The 22,582-nt window shown below is 38.2% G+C and overlaps 1 protein-coding gene across 1 annotated transcript; it reads left to right on the forward strand.

Annotated features, from left to right (window-relative positions):
- The first annotated feature begins 1,100 nt into the window (after positions 1–1,100).
- On the forward strand, positions 1,101–22,041 carry LOC122291810 (nardilysin-like). Its single transcript, XM_043099792.1, has 19 exons — positions 1,101–1,671; positions 2,203–2,278; positions 2,953–2,999; positions 3,513–3,625; positions 10,433–10,506; positions 10,652–10,747; positions 10,887–11,006; positions 12,110–12,343; positions 14,141–14,289; positions 14,572–14,728; positions 14,893–15,042; positions 15,309–15,688; positions 16,375–16,524; positions 16,647–16,829; positions 17,020–17,223; positions 17,346–17,452; positions 18,004–18,157; positions 19,527–19,648; positions 21,461–22,041. Exons 1-19 carry the CDS (start codon positions 1,105–1,107, stop codon positions 21,702–21,704), a joined length of 3,327 nt encoding a protein of 1,108 aa, XP_042955726.1. The 5' UTR covers positions 1,101–1,104; the 3' UTR covers positions 21,705–22,041.
- Positions 22,042–22,582: the final 541 nt, after the last annotated feature.

Here is a 22,582-nt window from a genome sequence, read left to right on the forward strand (position 1 = left end):
AAAGTCGCGTGGTTTTCACGTGACTCACTTGGCTTCAAGCGCTTGCATGTAGTGCGAATAATTATTGAATTATAAATTAGATTTAGTTTTAAGATGAGTAAATAGCATGCATTTACTTTAGAGTAGGTAAATTTGTGATTTATATAAAAAAATGATTTATAATAATAGTTTTTTTTTTTTTTAAAGTGAATATGAAACTTACACACATTTTAAAGGTATGTAGCATAATTTTTAATTCTAGTTTTTTTTTGTCCGTATAATTGTATTATTAAATAAAAATTATATAAGAATAGGGTGAAAACCAATAAATACCCTTATATAATATATACAACATAAAAGTTAAATCTTATCACCCGTTTGGATAATAAAAATATCTTACTATATTTATGAATAGTAATAAAATTATTTGAGTTAATATATTTTATTGAATTTTAGAAAATAAGAGAAGAAACTGAATAAAAATATTATAAAGTTAAAAATTATTTAAATATTATTTTTATTTTAAAATATGAAAAAATAATATTAATTTTTATGTTTTGTTAGAGAGTTTGGAAACGTTATGATGATTAGATTAAAAAATTAAAAATATTTTATGTTTAAATAATATTTAAAAATAAAAGATCTTAAGATATCTAAAAATACCTGATAACAATTGTATTGCCTAACAACTTAATCAATAGGTGACATTAAATAATTAGCATGATCTTGTAGTTAGCCGTGGTGAAGATAATTGTATAAATAATCCAATTATAGATTGCTTCAAAAATTTATTATTAAAATATCATACAATAAAAAAGTGTAATCTAACTATAAATATTGAGGACCTGTTTATTAAGGGTTTTAAGTGACCGTTAAAAAAATATTATAAAAATAAAATTTATAAATTAATGTGATTTATTGTTATATAACATGTTGTAAAATTTGTTTAATATATAGTTTTATTATATATAACCATCCCAATTTATAATTTATATATATATTTTTAATTTCTTGGTGTATCAAAAGAAAAATGACACCTATTAAAAAAAAGACAAAAAATAAACATGACCCATAGCCCGTGGTGGGAAGGCGAACGAACCAAGTAACCTATTTTCATTGGGGGGTATGTTGCTGCAAGCCGCCCACCAGGTGCATCCTCCTGGTGGTCAAGCGTTGCGGTCTCTATATTTCGAATCTTATTATTCTCCAAAACCCTTCTACACGCTGCCTTTTGGTTTTGGCATAAACATCTTCTTCCGAGTCCTGAGAAGGAGAGGGACACTTGGCACACCCTGCACATTTCGCCCCCTCCCTCTTCCTCCTCCGTCGAAGAAAGAAACCATGGGTACTTTTGGTCACTGCACTTTGCGCTCGGACGATATCGTCATTAAATCTCCGAACGATAGGCGGCTATACAGGCTCATTGAGCTCGAGAATGGGCTCCGGGCCCTTCTGGTTCACGATCCCGAGATTTACCCAGATGGGCCTCCTATAACCCTCGACGACAAGGCAGAAAGAGAGGAGTGCGATGAGGATGGTGATGAAAGCGAAGGAGAGGAAGAGGACGATGACAGTGAAGTGGAAGAAGAAGAAGAAGAAGAAGTGGAAGAAGAAGACGAGGACGAAGGTGAAGGGGAGGACCATGAAGTTAAAGGGGAAGGAAAGAAAGGCGCTTCTTCTCAGACTAAGAAGGTTAGTCTTTGTTTTTTCACTTTCGAATTCGCAATATCCAGTTGATATTGGGAGCAGTTGTTCGAAGAACAGTTACAGAAAGTTGATAAATTCACCGTTTGGTTGCTAAAAAGGATAGGAAAGGGTAAAGAACTAGGGAGCTTCAAACCTGCAATGCTCGCTTTATATTGTCGTTTATCTGAACATCCAGTGGTTTCCACGGAAAATGCTGTGAAGGAGCCGAAAATATGTTGTCAATCACAAATCTAAGATTGGTGGGACTGCTGCGTGCTCCAGTTTATTTTTTGTTAGATTTATTGTGAATAAAATAACTCGGACGTTTCGGAAAAATTTTATTGTTAAGAAAAAGTTGCATATGCTCGTGTGATCGTGTCGTTAATTGGCACTCCTTGCATCTATATGACTTCTTGATCTGACGGAGTTTCGTAGTGTGCCTTTGTTCTTGTTGTCAAGACTGCGTTCTTTTAATTACTCACATCAAACTACTGGGATTGGACTTGATTTGTTAATTGAATTTTGTCTCTGTTGCAGGCAGCGGCAGCAATGTGTGTAGGAATGGGCAGCTTCTCTGATCCTTTCGAGGCACAGGGGCTTGCGCATTTTCTAGGTTTGGTTATTTATCATTTATAAAGTTACTTTAAATAATATATAAAAATAAATGTATTCTTTTTCTCTCAACCCCCTCCTTTGCACCAAAAACTCGAGGATGATCAATTGGATAGAAAACCACACCCACGGGAATGATTATGTTAGATTGATTGCATCTTTGATATCAAACGTTATGAATTATCAAGAGACTGATTGCTCCTAAGAACCTTCAAGAATTGGTGGAAAGAGGAGAGAAGATTGAGGATTGTTGTGGAGGGGGATTGACTAGCTGCGTATGTATCTTGGATGCTTACTTAGACAGGATTTAAAGCTTAATAGTAGGTATGCAGTACTGGGTCATACTTTTGAATGTTTCATGTTAAGAACGAAAGAACTGTGCTGAAATATTTTCACAATGCCTTTATGCTATTAAGCCGAACTTGTACTCTAAAAAAAAGCTCAGTATGGAAGTGGTCAAACTGAGATTTAGTATCCTGTCTCCGTTGGACCAGTTCTATTTGTAGTCTTCTTCCAATTTCCACCACATTTCTTCATGAGAAGACATCATATTTTGATTATTGCTTCTTATTTGTAATTTTTATTGCCCGAGAGATGACTCTTTTTTTTTTCCCCATCCAATTCAATTTTGCATTGGCAATTCTAAATTTGATGTAAATATTACTTGTTTTACAGAACACATGCTTTTCATGGGGAGTGCTGAATATCCAGATGAAAATGAGGTCTGTTTGTTAATTTTATATTTTTAGAACACTTCTTTCAAAAGAGAAGGAAATCACGAGGAGGAAATTCTTGCTATACTTACTTGAAGAGCACTTTTTTATTTTTATTTTTTATGCTTTTTGATATCATGTGGAATAAATCTGGTTGCCACAGGGTATGATAATTATGGATGATTTGTGTTTTACATTAATGAATGCACAACCTGCATATGATGGGCATAAGGCCCGTGGAGTGACAATTTTTTCTTTTTATTGATACTTATGGACAGTTTCACCTTGATTCCCTTTTTTCTAATAAAAAAGTTTCCCCTTGATCTCAATGCTTTGGTTTCTTTTACTTGGTCAAAAGTCTCATGCATCAACACCCCCCCCCCCCCCCCCCCCCCCCCCCAAAAAAAATAATAATAATAATAATTAAGAGTAATACAAAGCTAAAAACATAGATTGATTGTGTGTGCTAAAGGCTGAAGTCACGTTGTTTGGCCAACCGGTTTGACTCTTTTCTTTTGCTAGTATGATAGTTACTTGTCCAAGCATGGAGGCTGTTCAAATGCATACACAGAAACCGAGCATACCTGCTACCATTTTGAAGTGAAACGAGAGTTTCTCAAGGGTGCCTTGAAAAGGTAGATGCTGATTTATCTATTGACAAGTGGACTGATTTTCTCTTTTGTCCGATCAAGCTAGTTTGTGGTTTCCTCTATGCTTTTTACCTCAGATACTGTTCCTGTCTTGATGATTTCTACCAGCATCTTAAACTTCGAAAATATCAATTTGCGTACTTATGGCATGAATGGAGGAACAGAAGTCCTTTTTTTATTCAAGACAAATTTCTTTGTTTAAGATGCTTATGTTACTCTTTTGTAACAGACTCACAGTATTAGAGGATGTTTGAACTGAAGGCTATAAGGTCAATGAATGGAACAGTCTGATAATGCCCTACAAGTCGATTATAGTATTTTTTTTATCAGTAAATAAGAGCTTTATTAAAAATAGGCATAGCCAAGTACACGGGGCATATGATTATATCATTATTCAGTTAATGTATTACTTACCTTACACTTTTTTCTCTCCTCTCTTCCCATCTCTGGCGCCTCTTGCCGGAGATGATCTTTTGACTTACTTTCTTTCTATTCCTTCTTCTCGGTAGGGGAATTATTCTCTAGTTTATCTCGCCGGGGATTGTCCTTTTCTTATTCTCTTGTTTGCGGTGTTTAGCTTTGGTTTGTGTCGTGATGGGTTCAAATAGGAATGTTATCAATGACCAAAAGTGTTTTGATTGCAAGAAGGTCAATGAAAGGTGGTGGAGAATCACGGAGAGTAGTTGTCGGGCGGTGAATATATCTCTATTGACCAAGAATCTTTGGGATGGTTGGCAATCATGGTGAAGGAAGGTGTAGCCACTGGGGGCATATTTGAGTTCTACAGATCAAGGAGTGGGTCTTAGGTCTTGGTGGTGCAGAGACAGCGTAACTCCTATGGGAGACTTTTTTCCCTTTCAGAGTACGGCCAAGTGAAGCGGCAAGGTTTGATAGTGATCTCAGAAGGAAGGGATGGGGTAGGTTGGAGGATATTTGGAGACATGCTGAAGGAGCTCTCTGCATCATCCTCTGGTTTTTTTTTTTTGGGGGGGGGGGAATAGAGTAATTCGTGTATGGAGGTCTTCTCCTCATTTGCTTCCGTCGTATAGGGTGGCACTCCAAGGTCGGCTTGAGGGGCCTTGAGATGTGTAGTGGCCAGAGATGGCAGGTCTGCCCAGGTTAGACCGCGTTACATTTACGGAAGGCATTCGGTGTGGTGAAGGGGATGACAAAGCTTTTGTTGGCTTGAAAGAGGAATTTTGGTTGAATTCTTTGATTGATATCGAAAAGCAGTTGGGAGAGCTAACTAATAAGGTCACTTTGATGAAGTGGTGCGTTTTGGGGCAAGAGGAAAGGGGCTTGGGTTTGTGCGGTTTGGGCTAGGGCTAGCCAAGTGGGCTAGTAAGGTAGGTTTAATGAAAGGAAAGGGGAAGGCCCCGTGCCCAGTTGCATTAGAAGAAGGCCCAGGTGTGATAGAAGAAGGATCTGGCTTGCGGGTCGTGGATAGACGAGGCCTCAGGCGGTCTCGCTGCCGCTTGTCGTCCCATCGGATGAAGTCATGGTGTCGGCTGAGGCTTCATCAGAACATGGTGACAGTATTCGGCACATCCATGATAGCACTCTTGCTTCCAAGCTATCAGAACCTGCACAGAAAGATGCGACGGAGTTTGCCGATGCTGCCTCGATGTCAACGCAAAGGCTCTGTGGTGCCAGTATCGACACAGATGCTCATACCATTCCGTCACAGATGCTCATACCATTCCGTCATATCTGCATCTTCTCATGGAGGAAACTGCGGAACCAAGTGTTGAGCCCATTCTCTCTTTTGGGTTGCTGATACTCGGACAGACCATGCCGGTGGTCACTGGCGAACCTTTAGGCTTCACTCAGGTAGTGGTTCTCGAGCCAGAAGTGGAAGAAGGGATTTTGGAAGCATGGGAGGTTGAAAAAACAGTGCTCTCTCGGGTTTTGCTAGTGGAAGGGGAGGGGTGTTTGAGCCTCTATCTAAGGGGCACATCAACAAGGAGATTTGGTTATTGGAAATATAAGGATGGCTAGAGGCTGAGTTGACGGATCTTCCTATAGATATTGTGACCAGTGGTGCAGAGGGTGATAAGGAAGAGATGGATAGCCCTATCCCTCTATGCACTATCTCTCCAAAGCCGGTGTACAGTTTTTCATCGGACTGGGTGTTAAAAGAAGTAGAGAAACTTCATGAGTGTGTGGGGATAACGCGTGTTGAGTTTGAAGATCAGTTCAAGGCCCTTCTACTTGCGTTAGAGGCAGGGAGAACTACGGTTTTGAAATCAGCAGTGAAACAAGATTGGGAGTTAAAATGCCTAAAAAGTTCTATTAATTACGATAATAAGGATGGAAGTGTGGGGAGGGAGAGGCCGAAGGGAAGGGGGACATTGTCTTTTATTAATGCTTAAAATCCTGTCTTGGAATGTAAGGGGGATTAATGATGTGAATAAGCGTCTTTGCATTAGATCCATTCTCTGTAGCTTGAAGGTCGATATTGTTTGCCTTCAAGAGACTAAGTTTTGTGGTATTGATAGATACATAATTCATAGCCTTTGGGGTTGATCCTTTGTGGGGTGGAGTTATTTAGCTTCATTGGGGGCTTTGGGAGGTGTGTTGGTGATGTGGGATAAGTGTGTGGTGGAGATGGTTGAGGACTGTATTGGATCGTTCTCATTAGTTGTAACTTTTAAAAACATTGAGGATGGGTGGATGTGGGCCTTAGCGGGAGTGTATGGTCCCAATGCGGATAGTGAAAGAAGTTTTTTGTGGGAGGAATTGGCTGGTCTTCATTCTATATGGGATTTACCGTGGGTTTTTTGCGGAGATTTTAATATTGTTAGGCTCCCTAGTAAAAGGGCGGGGGCATCTACGTCGATAGGTGCAATGGAATCTTTCTCAGAGCTGATTTTTGACTTGAATCTTGTGGATCTTCCGTTGAGAGGGGGGCCTATACGTGGTCCAATAGCCGAGAGGGGTCACAGCTGGATAGATTTCTAGTCTCTTCTTCTTGGGAGATGCACTTTCCAGATCTATGTTAGAAAAGGTTGCCACGGGTATGCTCTGATCATTTCCCAATTTTGCTTGTTCATGGTGGTATGCATGGGGGTAGGCACCCCTTCAAATTTGAGAATATGTGGCTGGAAGTTGAAGGGTTCGTAGAAAAGGTAAGGGCTTGGTGGGATGGTTATTCTTTTGATGGCACTCTTAGCTTCATGGTGGCGGGTAAACTTAAAGCCCTAAAGTCCGATATAAAGAAGTGGAATGAAGAAGTTTTCAGAAGTACAAAAAAATTTCCTTTGGGTGGAGTTGCATGCGTTGGAGGAAGGGGAAGTTAATGAGGTTTCATTGTTAAGGAAGAATGCGGTGGTGACTGAAATTGAAAAATTTTTGTTGATGGAAGAAATATCTTGGAGGCCACAATCAAGGGCGCTTTGGTTGAAGGAGAGGGATAAATGTACTAAGTTCTTTCACAAGGTGGCTAATTCTCATAGACGTAACAATGCTATTGAAGTTCTCCACTCTGGCTCAAATGTCTTACATTCTCCTGAAGATATTCAAGAACATATAGTGCAGTATTATGAGGATCTCCTTGCTGAAAAAGTAGAATGGCGCCCTAAACTTGATGGTTTAATTTTTGACCAGCTGGATTCGGATGTAGCAGGTTGGTTGGAGAGGCCGTTTGATGAAGAGGAGGTGCATCTAGTGGTAAAAGGTATGTGCAAAGACAAAGCCCCGGGCCCGGATGGTTTTTCTATGGCTTTTTTTCAAGAGTGTTGGGATATAGTGAAGGAGGAAGTGATGCAGATTTTTCATGCTTTTCATACTAGCCATAAGTTTGAGAAGTCACTTAACGCTACCTTCATTGCTCCTATTTCGAAGATAGTTGGAGCCTATGAATTGAAAGACTTCCGGCCTATTAGTTTGGTAGGCGGGATTTACAAGATCATCTCTAAGGTGTTCACTAATTGTATGAGTTTGGTGATGGACAAACTCATATCCAAACCTCAAAATGCTTCGTTCGGGTCTGGCAAATTTTGGATTCAGTTTTGATAGCAAATGAGTGTTTGGACAGCCGATTAAGAGAAGGCAACCCCGGGGGTCCTTTGCAAGCTAGACATGGATAATGCTTATGATCATGTGTGTTGGGACTTACTCTTCTAAATGCTCAGAAGATGTGGTTTTGGGGAAAGGTGGTGTGAATGGATTAAACATTGTGTTTCGACCGCTCGGTTTTCAGTTTTAGTCAATGGAAGATCTTGTGGTTTTTTTAAGACTTCTAGGGGTTTGAGACAAGGAGACCCGCTATCCCATTTCCTCTTTATTATTGTAATGGAGGCTTTTAGTCACATGGTGGAGGGTGCCGTAAGGGGGGGGATTTATTGCCGATTTTTTAGTGGGTAGCAATAGTAATGTTAGCTCTATTTCTCACTTACTCTTCACGGATGATACCCTCATTCTTTGCGATGCTGTTAGTGGCCAGACAAAAGCTCTAAGGGCAGTTTTGTTGTGTTTTGAAGTTGTCTCGGGACTCAAGGTGAACTTGGGGAAGTCGAAATTGGTTTCGGTAGGGGAGTTGAGTGATATAACCTCTTTAGCGGAGTTATTGGGTTGTAAAATTGCTTCTCTCTCTATGAAATACCTTGGACTTCCCTTGGGGGTGTCATATAAATTAAAGAGTATTTGGGATGTAGTGGTAGAGAAGATTGAGAAAAGATTATTGGGTTGGAAGCGGTTATACCTATCAAAAGGGGGGGAGATTAACTCTCATTAAAAGCATCCTTTCCAATCATCCCCCATACCCTCATTCTCTCTTCCCGTTACCGGCGGGGGTGGCCAATCAGATTGAAAAGTTGTTTAGAGCTTTCTTGTGGGGTGGCATGGGGGAGGAATTCAAATTCCACCTTGTGAATTGGCAAAGGGTGAGTTGTCCGATTGCGCATGGGGGGTTGGGGGTGCGAAACTTGTGTGTTTTTAACAAGGCACTTTTAGGGAAGTGGTTGTGGAGGTACCATATGGAAGGGAACTCGTTGTGGAGAGAGGTCATTGGTCACAAGTATGGTAGTAAGTGGGGGGATGGTGTTCTAAAGAGAGTAGGGGGTCTCATTGAGTAAGCCTATGGAAATGCATAAGAAAGGGGTGGAACACTTTTGAAAAACATCTCAAGTTTGAGGTGGGTGATGGAGCACGAACCCGCTTTTGGTTTGATGCATGGAGTGGTGAGAGTTCTCTTTGTACTGCATTTCCAGTTGTATTTAACATGGCTGGTAATCAGCAAGCCCCAATATCAGAAGTTTTATGTCGTGCCAATGGGATGGTAACTTGGAATGTTACTTTTTCAAGAAACGCTCAAGATTGGGAACTTGAAGAGTTGGTAGATTTTTACAGCTATTTGTATTCAGCAAAGCTAGGAGTAAATGGGGGTGACCGTATGTTGGGGACTCACACGGGGAGCAAAAAGTTCACTGTTAAATCTTTTTACAAGGTTTTGACAATCCAACAGCCTATATCGTTTCCGTGGAAGAGTATATGGAAGATGTTAGTGTCATCTGAAGTCGCTTTCTTTACCTGGACAGCAGCTCATGGGAAGATTTTAACGGTTGATAATCTTAGAAAGCGAGGTATGATTGTCATGGAGTGGTGCTACATGTGTAAAAGGAGTGGGGAATCGATAGATCATTTGCTTCTACATTGTGAGGTGGCTGGGGAGTTATGGGCTGGTATCCTCAGTAGAGCCAGGCTGAGTTGGGTAATGCCTAAATGTGTGGTAGATCTACTTGCATGCTGGAATAGGTCTCACAACTGCACTCAACTGGCAGCAGTGTGGCGGATGATACTGTTGTGCTTAATATGGTGCCTATGGTCGGAAAGGAATGATAGGTGTTTTAACAACAAGGAGTGGGTAGTGGGGGATATCTGGAATTTTTTTGTATCCTTTCTTTTCCAATGGTTTTATGCTATTGTATTGAAGGGTGGGAATGTTCATGAGTTTTTATCTTCTTTTCAGCTCACTATAATATAACTAGGTGTCTCACTTTGTATACTTCCTGTGTACTTGGGCACTGCCTAATTTCTTTCTAATCAATAAAGATTATTACTTATAAAAAATACATATATGCTACTTGATGTATGGTGGTTGATTGTTGCAATTGCAATATGGATTTCCAATAGCTTGCTATCTGGTCCTGTGGTGCTTGAAATTCTAGTTGTGTTGGCCAAGTTTTTCGTTTTTACAATTATTTGTTAGGGCATGTTTGGACTTTTTGGGGTTACAATAAGAGTCTTAAAAAGTGCTGAAATAGCCTTAAAAGCTCTTTAATAGAAAAATTAGGTTATTTGGGTGTTACATATTAAAACACTTTTAATGTCAAATAAGCTAAAAAGTACGTTTGAGGAAAAGCATTATTTTGATGTTTTTCCTCAAACGTGCTTTTTTGGATAATATGGAACGTAATTTGAATTTTAAAAAGACTGTTATTGGATGAAAATACCCATACAATTTAAAGATAATTACAACTTTCAAATTTTCAAGGATATAGTCATAATCTTTAAAAATTTAAATAATTGTCATTTTTACCTCATAAAGCACTTTTTCAATTTGTTTCCAAACAAATGTAACGTGTTTGAAAGTGTTTTAAATATATGGTTACCAAACAGTAAATAAATTTTTAATAGTAGAACTTATTACTTAAGTTATAAGCTATAAGCCTTAAAGTTATAAATTATATTTCCCACCACAATCCCAAACATGCACTTAATATATTTTTTGGTAGACTGTATTTATAAATACGTGAGTGGTTAGCAATTATGTTTGTCTCTTTGTTTAATCAGATTTTCTCAGTTCTTTGTTTCACCACTTGTGAAAATTGAAGCCATGGAAAGAGAGGTACTTGCGGTAGATTCAGGTACATGCCACTCTTGTCTGAGTACAATGTTTTTCAACTGTTCCTTTTAAAAGAGCTTTATTTTTTTCTAACTTAAATGGTGCTACCATCATATATTTCTTATTGCTGATGGTGTGTACTTCAATTTATTATAAATGGGGCCTAGAATTCAACCAGGTCCAGCAAAATGATGCTTGCCGTTGTCAACAACTTCAATGTCATACATCAGCACCTGGTCACCCTTTTAATAGATTTTTTTGGGGTGAGCTTAAATCCATTATGTTTCCCTTTTCAGTTGGGAATTTGTCAGTTTATATGAATTACACATTTATGCACGCACGCACGTGCACACATACACAGATATATAGTTCTTTATCATTTTTTTGCTTGCTTGCTTGCAGGCAATAAGAAGAGCCTGGTTGATGCCATGGAAAAAGGGATCAATTTGCGGGAACAAATATTGAAATTGTACAGAGATCACTACCATGGTGGATTAATGAAGCTTGTTGTCATTGGTGGAGGTGGATTTTCTCTTCTAATTCTCCAGAAATGATACACAAATTTTTTTTGATAAGTGACATGATAGTATAATTTTCCATTTAGGACCTTCTTTTTTAAATGCTTATATTGGATTACATGGAAGTGGCAGATTTAGGTGATCTGGTGGTGGAGTAGCAGTAATGGTGGTGTTGTGGAGATAATGTTGTATTTCTATGGTGGAGATGATGACAATAATTTTTTTGATAAGTGACATGATACGTATAATTTACCATTTAGGGCTTTTTTTTAAATGATTATATTGGATTACATGGAAGCGGGCAGATGTAGGTGATCTGGTGGTGGAGTAGCAGTAATGGTGGTGTTGTGGAGATAATGTTGTATTTCTATGGTGGAGATGATGACGATGATGGTAGTGGTGGCAGTGTTGATGCACTCTTTGGCAGCACTTGCAGCTGGGTGATGCTAATGTTGATAGGTCCTGGATGTGGCATTGCCAATTCACAATTTTTTTTTGTATTTGTAGGGATAGAATTCTTGGTGGAGATAGTGTTTGTTGTTGGAGTATAGTTGGATTCATGAGGTTGGAGGTTGTGTGATAAAAACCTATGCTTAATAGAGAAATTCTACCCTCCAATTAGCTGGTGTAATGATTCAGTTACCACTTTTACGATTTATTATCTGTAGTTAAAGGCCCACTTTTGATTCCAGCAGCAACATCTATTCATCTAGATGCATGCTCTTAGGGCATAGATTGAGGTTTTGTATGCAGTTCAAATGCTTGACAACATAGAAGCCCTTAGAAACGGGAATTAGGTTCCTTGACTTTAAAATTGAGGTACATTTTTGTGTTTTCTTTGCTGCAATAAATTTGTTGTCCTCTTTTTACTATGTGGCTGCTCTAATTGTTACATTGTTGGTCATTTTACTAATACAGATAGCTAATTCCCGTGATGCATGTGAAAATAAAATTGAAAAAACCCAGAGGGAATTGATGAGAAATTTTACTTCAATTTGTTTGTGTGCTTTTATATATATATATATATATCAATGAAATAACTTATTACTTATAATATATATATATATATATAATATTGCTAATACATGTTACATTGTAATGCTGCAGAGTCGCTGGATGTCCTTGAGAGTTGGGTTAAGGAATTGTTTGTTAATGTCAGAAAAGGTTCTCAAGCAAATCTGGAGTTTAAGGCAGAAGGTCCTATCTGGAAAGCTGGTAAACTTTATAGGTTAGAGGCTGTCAAAGATGTCCATATCCTGGACTTAACATGGACACTGCCATGTCTTCATCGAGAGTATTTGAAGAAACTGGAAGATTACCTAGCACATCTCCTGGGGCATGGTAAGATACATCAGGCATATCTTAGATGATCACATTTGAACAAATTGTACACATGCGCTTGTACACATAAGCACATGCATGGATAGAAATGTACATATACATGTTAGTAGAGTGCCTCTGTATGTAGATTATTATATTTCAGTGAGAGGGGAATGCTTATTCTGCTTGATGCTTAGTATGAGTATTGTAAAAATGATATACAAAGAGTGAGAATGATTCACAAATACAAATAACAATGAAACAAATACAATCAAGTTTGCCCTTTACAAGGGTTTTTTAATATGTGCTAATGGCCCTTGTTGCATATCCAAGTGATAAACGTAGGGGGCGACATTGATGTGGAGAGCGAGGATCACATGACATGGTGTGGAGGCTGCAATCCATATCATCAGTGTTTTGATTGTTGGTTGGTGTTGGGGATTGTCAAAAGTTGGTGGGCAGTAATTCTACCAAGGAGTTGGTTGAGAAGGGATGCGTGTTTACTTATCAAAAAAAGAAAAAAGAAAAAAAGAAGAAGGGATGTGTCCAAGGTAGGCTTGATCATCAAGGAAAGGCTAGATGGGATAGACGTAAGCTTGGTTGTCGTGGGTGTGTCTTTGATAGCCCAAATAACTGATTACCATGCCATGAGGGAGGAGATGGAAATAAAACATATGATACAATGTGAGTGACACCAAGAGGTCTGGTGTGTGAGGAGTCGGGACCATGCACGTGTACAAAAGTGTGTGGCCAAGGTCAGTTGATCAGCAAAAATGGTGGTGTAGGTTGATTAGAGTATGGGGATGGTGCATATAGGGTATGCGGCTTTAAAGGTCGGAAAAGAGCAGATCAAAAGAAGGGGAAAAAGTAAGGGGAAAAAAAGGGAGGGGAAAGGGGGGTGGTGGGGGAATGGGGGCCAGGAGGACACCTTCTCGGAGTACCAAAAAGATGCATAAGGTGGAAACTCCTGATGGAAGTGGAATAACTGATGGATTCATGAGTAGGGAGAGGGAGAAGGGAAACTGGCATATGCCGAGTCTTTACAAGGAGTAGCTTGAGGGGGTGCTGGGGAGGGGAGAGATGATGCTTTTCCTCCTCCCTGGAGCAGCAAGAAGCTGAGATGAGGTGGAGAGGAGAAAACCAGAGGAGAACTAGGACAATAAGCAAAACTTTTATTGAACTTTGTTGAGGTTAACTATCTTCATATGACATAAAAGCTTTACAAAAGAAAATAAGAACGATAACTGATGGATTCATGAGTAGGGAGAGGGAGAAGGGAAACTGGCATATGCCCAGTCTTTACAAGGAGTAGCTTGAGGGGGTGCTGGGGAGGGGAGAGATGATGCTTTTCCTCCTCCCTGGATCAGCAAGAAGCTGAGATGAGGTGGAGAGGAGAAAACCAGAGGAGAACTAGGACAATAAGCAAAACTTTGATTGAACTCTGTTGAGGTTAACTCATCTTCATATGACATAAAAGCTTTACAAAAGAAAATAAGAACGACAAAATTTTGATTGAATGGGACTAGCTTTAATGGCTTCTATACTGATTTTTGCAGTGCTTAGCTTGTAATTAAGTTCACCTCTTGTATACTTCCTATGTACCTGGGCTATGACTAATTATGTGATTAATAAAATAAGATTAAGAACCCCCCCCCCTTTTTTTCCCACCCTCCACCTTCTTACAAAGAAAGGGAGAAATTCTGAATTTTTGCAGTGACATAGAATGACAAATTGATGCTATTAAAATGAAAAATATTGGCCAGCAACATGTTTTTTACCCTCAGTTTTTATTCTGAGCTCATGTTTTGATGTTTTCAGAGGGCCGGGGAAGCTTGCATTTCTTTCTAAAGGCTAGAGGATGGGCAACATCTCTATCCGCAGGTGTTGGTGATGAAGGAATGCACCGATCATCTATAGCTTATATCTTTGCCATGTCCATACACCTCACTGATTCTGGCTTGGAAAATGTATTGCTTTATCTTCAGATTCCTTTTTGTAGACGAATAACATTATTTTTCCCCCTTGTTAGTTTTATTATCGAGTGAGATGGTTCTTGTGATCTTTCAAAGACAATTTCTATTTTTGGATGTGCTCTGCTAGAGGCATTTTAGAAATGTGATGAATCATTAACTACTGAAATTTGGTGCACTTGCAAGGTTTCTGAAGTCATCATTCAGTGCTAATATTAACTTGTGAACCAAAAGTTGCTTCATTGCGTTTACTTCTATTTTGTTATGCTTATTTTGCAGATTTTCGAGATCATTGGCTTTGTCTATCAGTACCTTAAGTTGTTACGTCAAGTTGCTCCACAAGAGTGGATATTTAAGGAACTCCAGGATATTGGGAACATGGAATTTAGATTTGCAGAGGAGCAACCTCAGGATGATTATGCTGCAGAGCTTGCAGGTGTTTCTGCTGTTACTTTTACTAGGATCTAGTACTTTGTGGCTGATTGGATCTTTAAATAATATCTGGCTAGTTTCTTTTTTCAGTCTCATTGCTTTATTCTGGTCTGCTTTTTCTCTTCAGAATTGATGCATTTTTAATTTTTGCTCTTCTATAAAATGCAGAGAATTTACTCCTCTATCCAGCTGAGCATGTTATTTATGGGGACTACGTATACAAGATATGGGATGAGGAAATGATAAAATATGTTCTTGGTTTCTTGACACCAGAAAACATGAGGGTTGATGTAATATCAAAAGCCTTCAAGTTGCCAGGTAGCTTTAGGTCCACTTCTTGATATTAGTGATATTTATAGTATTGTGAACTTCAATTTTCCTTCAATGGGATATATAATTTTGAAAAGGATGATAGGAGTTTCATGTTAAATGTTTTTTGTTCTTCGCTTACTGTTGGACTTGTGGTTTTTGTTATCGTAAATTATTCCTTTTATCCAAAAGCTGATGCTGGAATTATATTTTTATCAAAGCGATTGGGCTACATAACATTCTCCCCCACCCCCCTTTTTCTTTTACGTATTCAGATTCACAGCATGAGCCTTGGTTTGGGTCACATTACACTGAGGAAGATATTTCTCCATCTTTGATGGATATTTGGAGGGATCCTCCTGAAATTGATCTTTTATTGCATCTGCCCTCGAAGAATGAGTTCATTCCATGTGATTTTTCAATTCGTGCTAATAGTACATGTAATGGTCCTGCAAATGCATCTTCTCCAAGATGCATACTTGATGAACCGCTCATGAAGTTCTGGTACAAGCTTGATAATACTTTTAGAGTTCCTCGTGCAAATACGTACTTCCGCATAAATTTGAAGGGGGCATATGATAACGTGAATAACTGTCTCTTGACAGAATTATTTGTTCACCTTCTTAAAGATGAGTTGAATGAGATTATATATCAGGTTAGTAACTTCACTTAATATATATATATTATATCAGGTTAATAACTTATCTTTTAGAAATAATGATTCTGTGTGCTGATGGAGGTTTTTCTGCTTTGGATTTTTTCCACGAAAAACCTCTGCATTTTATTATGTGATGATCTGTCTAAGACTTCGTATTTATCATTGAGCTGATTATCTAGTGGCTCACAGCATGAACTAGAAAAGCATTGGATAATTATCTGAAGATGATTTCTTCAGCTGTTGGAAGTTGCATATTATACTTCTTTATTATCTGGCAAGGGGGCTATATTTTTCTATGCGATATTTATTATTTTATTGCCTCAAAAGAAACTTCTGAACCCATTACTTTATTACTTATATATTATCAAATATTGTGGGTTAATATTACCCTTCAATTGTAGCATCGCATTATTCCTTGTTTTAGTTTTAAGGCTATTAAATACTATATGTGTTTTTCTGATTAAAAAAGGCCTTTGCTCGATGTCCATCATTGATTTAGTCAGATACAACTTTCTGTCATCAATAAAGGCCATTCTGTTCCCTTTCAGTTAATAACCTGATTTTTTCCTTTTGCCTTTATATTTTACTTATAAAAAAACCTCATTTTTTGGTAGCACATTTGTCTTCAAATATATAGTATTATAGTTCTGTACGTGACAGGGACCTTCATTCCATGTCTGCAGGCCAGTATTGCTAAGTTAGAAACATCTGTTTCCTTTACCAGCGATAAGTTGGAACTGAAGGTATATGGGTTCAACGAAAAGCTTCCAGTTCTCTTATCTAAAGTTTTGGTAATAGCCAAATCTTTTTTGCCAACCAATGATCGTTTTAAGGTACATATATATGTATCCTTTCATTTCCTTTCGGCTGCATGTCTGGTTTTAGTTTGATTTTGTGTTTAGTTGGGATTGGTTGCTTATTTATCTCATTTGTGACGCAATGACATGACTTTCAGGTTATCAAAGAAGATATGGAGAGAACTTTAAGAAATACCAACATGAGGCCTCTTAGTCATTCATCATACTCGAGATTGCAAGTGCTGTGCAAGAGTTTCTATGATGTAGATGAGAAGCTATGCTTTCTAAATGACTTGTCTCTTGCTCAGTTGAAGGCATTTATCCCTGAGCTGCGTTCCCAGGTCCACAAAATCTATAATCTATTTGATAATACTGTATAATGCTGTAGGTTCTTGATTACGCCCCTACTAGTAATAAATTCCGACTGATGGAAATACATCAAATAAGTATTTTAATTCAGTGGTTTCTTATTACTCTACTTTTGCTCTTATTCTGGCTTTATTCATTTTGATCTACATGTCCTACCTACAGCTATACATTGAGGGACTTTGCCATGGCAATTTGTTAGAAGAAGAAGCAATCGGCATATCAAACATATTTAGCGCAAACTTCTCTGTGCCACCCCTACCAGTTGAAATGAGGTATCAGGAACATGTTATCGATCTTCCCTACGGTGCCAACCTCATTAGAGATGTTAGTGTGAAGAATAAGTTGGAAAGAAACTCTGTAGTTGAGGTAACTGAAAATAGATACTGTGGTTTTAGGTCTATCTATCCTTCAAGAACTTTTCTCTTTTAATGATCTCCTCTGACTTCTTTGTTTCCTCTCATTCTTCTCTGTTTGGTTTTGCCTTGCAGCTTTATTTTCAAATTGAGCATGATGTTGGGATGGAATCGATCAAATTGAAAGCTTTGATAGACCTTTTTGATGAAATTGTGGAAGAACCACTTTTCAATCAGCTGAGGTGATTTTATTTGATGCTGAAAGTAGGAGTATTTTTTTCTTTTCTGGTTTTGAGGGATGACGCTTTACATATTTGGTTTTTGAATTCTAGCTCCAAAAACTGAGCTAAACAGCAGGCAGTAGCCAAAATATTGCCACTTTTTATCCTCTTCTTTTTTGGGGGCAGTGAAGGGTGTTTGGCATTTATGAAGGTCTATAATTTTTTTTGTGCGTACACGGGCTTTGCCAATTTTCTTTATTGATAGGAATTTTATCACTTGAAAAAAAATGGGGCCGACATTTATTTGTTCCTGATGGTTGTGTTTGTCCATAGATATCTCTACTCGTCTAAAGAATCTCTTTGATTGGGTCATGGTATATACTGGTATACAACAATGTGTTAAGGTGCCGCTAGTGTGAATGATGTATATGAGTGACTCGCCTCCCTTTTCCATGCTATGAACTTATCTGTTATTGGAAGACAATTTTAAACAAATGGAAATGAGTTTCTTCATGGATTTATATTGGATTTTGTATACATTCTTAAAATTCTTTAACTGTACTTGAATATAGGACAAAGGAGCAGCTTGGGTATGTTGTTCAATGTAGCCCACGAGTGACATACCGTGTTTTTGGGTTTTGTTTCATTGTTCAATCTTCTGAGTACAACCCTGTCTATTTGCAAGGGAGAATTGACAACTTCATAAACAACTTGGAAGAATTACTGGTAAGCAATTCAAGTTCATTCCTTCTACATGCTACTTAGCATATTTACTAGTGTACTAATTATATGTTCCAACATGTCTGCTGAGAAGTTGCGTCATATATCTGGCTGTCCGCAGCATTTTGGTGGCCTCTAGTGACAGATAGTGTATACTGATATTTTTTTTCTTTTCTTTTCTTTCTTCTATTTTTTTTTTTTTTTTTTTGTCAATGTCTTTCTTTTAATGGTTAATGTATGCCGCTGGACTTGCTGAAAATAAGAATCGCTGCTTGTTGGAACAATCTTCCTGTGACTGACTGGACTGGATATTTTCAGGGCTTGCCTTTCAGACGTAGGTCATGTACTCACAGTTTTGTAGCTGCCACACTTCTGTGTTTGAGAAGGCTATTCTTTTAGCTTATTTGTGAAGACGGTGCCTCAAAGTTTTCTTTATCAATACTAAAATAGCCCTTGCGGTTTCCCATTAAATAGATTAATCCCTGAACTTTAATTTTCAACTATTAATCCCTGAACTTTAATTTTGAACTTTTTACTCCCAAAACTTTTTAACTTTGATAAAATCAATCATTCTGTTAATATAGAAATCCGTCACAATGCCATGTTAGCACCAAAGAATTGCTGCCATGTGTCATTAAATAATTGTTTAAATACTGAATATTATAAAAAAAATTCTGCTTCTTGGGTTGCGCCGCTCAGGTCATGCGATCTAGGCTGCTGCACCTAGGTAGCTGCGGTGCGGCCTGGGTTGTGCCCTTGCAGCCATGTGGACTATTTTAGTATTTCTTTATTTTATATGGTTGCCTTACTTACTGTTAGTAGTCTCAACTGTTTGGATTATTTTAGCCCCTTTTTAAACACCTTCTCCACCTTGAAGAACAAGTTGGAGGCCAAGGGTGTGCTGTGTGTAATGACCTAATGAAAGCCCAAGCCATATCTGAGCTTATATTCCAAAAGGACCAGTCAACGGTTCAATTGATAGGCAAGAAGTTCAATTGTAGGATCTCATTCACCACCTTTCTATTCAATTTGGATTATTATGATATCCCCCTACAAATCCCTGATGTTTTGTTGAGGCCATTCTATCACAAGTGGCATAGCTCATGTCTCACACATTTGATTGGGATTAGCTTTGATAACATTTGTAACATCGTAGTGAAAGTCCGAGCCACACTTAGGATTATACTTCAAGAGGACAAGCCAGAATTCCTTATTTAACCAAGAGGGTGGGACCCCAATTTGCAATACTACAATTGAAGCCCCGTAGAATACACAATCCATGTACTTGGGTTATGCATACTGTTATCAATAAAATTTGCATTTTTTATATAATTAAAATTTACATTTATTTATTTTTTTCTATCCTTCATTGCAGGATAAACTTGATGATAATTCCTTTGAGAATTACAGAAGTGGCCTTGTGGCAAAGCTGCTGGAGAAAGACCCATCTCTCACATACGAAAGCAGTCGGTTCTGGAATCAAATTATTGATAAAAGGTACTAACATAGACTTTCGGGATCTGTATAGGTGTGTGTTAGTAATTATTAGCATCTGATAGAAAATTTAAAAGAGAATATATGGAAATTGTCACCACGTCATGTACGCACATGAAACTTCATTAGGTGTCCTTAATTATGGGATTATCACAACCATCATGTACATAACTTTCTTGAGCAATCATTATTTTCAAGATCAGTTGTGGTTGACCAGATTATGATTCATATATAATCTGTCGGTTTTTCAGAATAAGAGATTTATTTCTTGATTGATCAAAAAATTGCAGGTTGATGATGCGTGTGAATAGAATATGGGAATATGGTATAGCGTATCATAGTTTCTATCTAATTATTTTCAGATCCACCAACTATAGTTCTATAAAAAGTTAGGTTTTCAGACCCGAAAACTTTTGTTCAGGGTAAACTAGTCCAGTTTTTACTTTTTTTGAAGCGACCTTATGCCAACTCTCAAATAAGCTAGAATGCTACAGCAAATGGATATGTTGTGGTATAGCTTATAGCAATAGTGTTAGAGAAACTAGAGGTGCCTTTCATTTGTTTCTTTTTCTTTTGAGTTCTTCTATAGGCAACTGGGTTGGGGAACCCCTGGGGAATCACGTCAGATGATATGTTTAAAAAAAAAAGAAAAAGAAAAAAAGAAACGAGATAACAAAAAAGATCCCATCTTCGTGAAGTCCTGAACCATCCGATCATACCCCCTAGCTTCCTCGTTTTCTTTTCCAATAAGAGAGAGAGAGAGCACTGGAGCAGCTGGCAGACATCGATCCAAAAAAGAATGGAAGAAAAACAGTACAAGATAGAGAGTTGCAACCAAAGCAGTGAATTTCAAGTCCACGCATCTTCTTTTACCATAAAACAAACAACTTTCCCTGCTTTTCTTTATCCCTTTTGTTTTTTTTTTAAAACAATCATGTGTTGCTTCTTGTATCCTGAAGGACCTCAGCCCCAGTTCTGAGAGATCCTCAACTAGGACTCACGGCCATGGAGTTCGATCTTGAACCATTGACTAATTTCCACGAACCCAACTCTGACACAATCACTTCTCTCTTCCTTCTTGAATGGGATCACATGCCCCACTGGAAAACTACTTTCAGAGTCTCCAAACCAACGGTTTTGATATTTCTGTTTGACACGACATCATTGCTGAAATTTCAAAGGTGTTAATTCTTTTGCTCGTGTTAATTTGTTGGGATATCTTTACCTTTTATCGGAAGAGAAGAGGAAAATGTACAATGAAGGGTTTGTGGAGACCAGATCTGAGTGGAGAAGAGAAGGGGTTGCTTTGAGTGGAGATGATGAAGGGGGCTTCAATGGTGGCTTCGTGGGTTTGTGGAGACCAGGTCTGGAGTGGAGAAGACGAAGGGAAGGGGTTGGCTTCGTGGAGAAGACATGGACCCAACAGTGAGTTTTGAGAATTCAAATGTTTCATCTCCACGTGGGCGCCAATTCCCCAACTGTTCCCCAAGGGCGGTTACACACAACATTTTTCTTTTCTTTTTTTCTTTTTGCTTTCTCTTCCCACTGGTCAGTTGCTTTTTTACTTGTTTACCATTTTTCGTTTCTTTCTTTCCAACCTGGGTTGTTTCTCTGTTCCCAATGCGTTTGATACAATTGAGATTTGAGGGTGTTGGGAAGCTTTGTTTAAATGAGGGGAAGTTTGAATTCATGTGGACAATATCCTTGTGCAAAGATAGATGCTGTTAGATGATCATGACTTTCAATATATATAATTTATCTTTCTCCATTTTTGCTGGCACCCATAATAATAATTTTGATGTTATTGATATACAGGTATATGTTTGACTTGTCAAAGAAGGAAGCAGACGAGCTCAATAGCATTCATAAGACCGACGTTATCAACTGGTACAAAATGTATTTGCAACAATCATCTCCAAAGTGTCGTAGACTTGCAGTTCGGGTTTGGGGTTGCAACACCGATATGAAAGAGGCTGAAATACAACACAAGGCTGTACAGGTCATCAAAGACGTTACAACCTTTAAGATGTCATCCAAGTTCTATCCGAGCATTTGTTGAATAGTTTGAACATAAGATGATAACAGAGTGAACTGTCTGAACTATTGGAGTCAAGTTTTGACCACAGGTTTTAGCTGGGGTCAGTATCATCCCTTCCTCGTAAAGAAGTCAAAATTATTTGCCAAAAAAGAGGAATTATAGATATACTCGTGAGCAAAAATTTATCTTGAATACCCATCACTCATTAATGAGATTATTGTAATTGGTACCAATTACCTATTACTATAGTGTTAGTATTTGCACTTTCTTTTTAGTGATGATAATTCTAGACATTCTTTGGAGGTGCCACAGAAAGCACTTCCCTTATAAACGTATCTTTTTTTTCCTATTCTTTCAATGAACTTCTTGTGCTCTACAATATTGAAAATTATTTGATTTCATTGGTATAGTTTGCAAGTGTGCATTCGTGCACTATTTTATTCACGTGTGGTCGAGTGCATCATGCTAATGCTTTTCCTTCATGATCGTTTTGTTCTGGGCACACTTCACGGGAGGATTGCTTATGTCTTGGGCGATGCCTCAGTAATGCCCGTTGCTGATGGATGGGGGGACAAGGGGGAAGAGACCAGAGAGAGAATGTTACAGGTTAGGTGCAGAATTAAAGAGTAGCGTAGACATCTTTGAAATTGTAGTTCAAAGAGATTCTTGCTTAATATTTACATTTGGACTTATAGTTCTGGCACAACGCTGGTTTTGATAATCAGATGGGAGTCGTTAACTCAATAACGGATAAACAAACAGGATTTATATAAAAAGCACAGAAAGCCTCAGCCTGGTTTTGGAAAAGTAGTGCCGATCACTCATAATCCACAGGATAATGGATGTTAGTGGGTTTTTTAATCCCAATGGGTCTATAATTTCTCTGCTATAAGGATGTA

The sequence above is a fragment of the Carya illinoinensis genome, chromosome 13 (assembly GCF_018687715.1).
Source record: "Carya illinoinensis cultivar Pawnee chromosome 13, C.illinoinensisPawnee_v1, whole genome shotgun sequence".
Lineage (NCBI taxonomy): Eukaryota > Viridiplantae > Streptophyta > Magnoliopsida > Fagales > Juglandaceae > Carya > Carya illinoinensis.

Coding starts and splice junctions, on each gene's coding strand:
- LOC122291810 (XM_043099792.1), top strand. CDS start 1,105: ATGTTGCTGCAAGCCGCCCACCAGGTGCATCCTCCTGGTGGTCAAGCG. Junction 10,748..10,886: donor TTTTAATAGATTTTTTTGGG/GTGAGCTTAAAT, acceptor GCTTGCTTGCAG/GCAATAAGAAGAGCCTGGTT. Junction 15,043..15,308: donor AAAAGCCTTCAAGTTGCCAG/GTAGCTTTAGGT, acceptor TTACGTATTCAG/ATTCACAGCATGAGCCTTGG.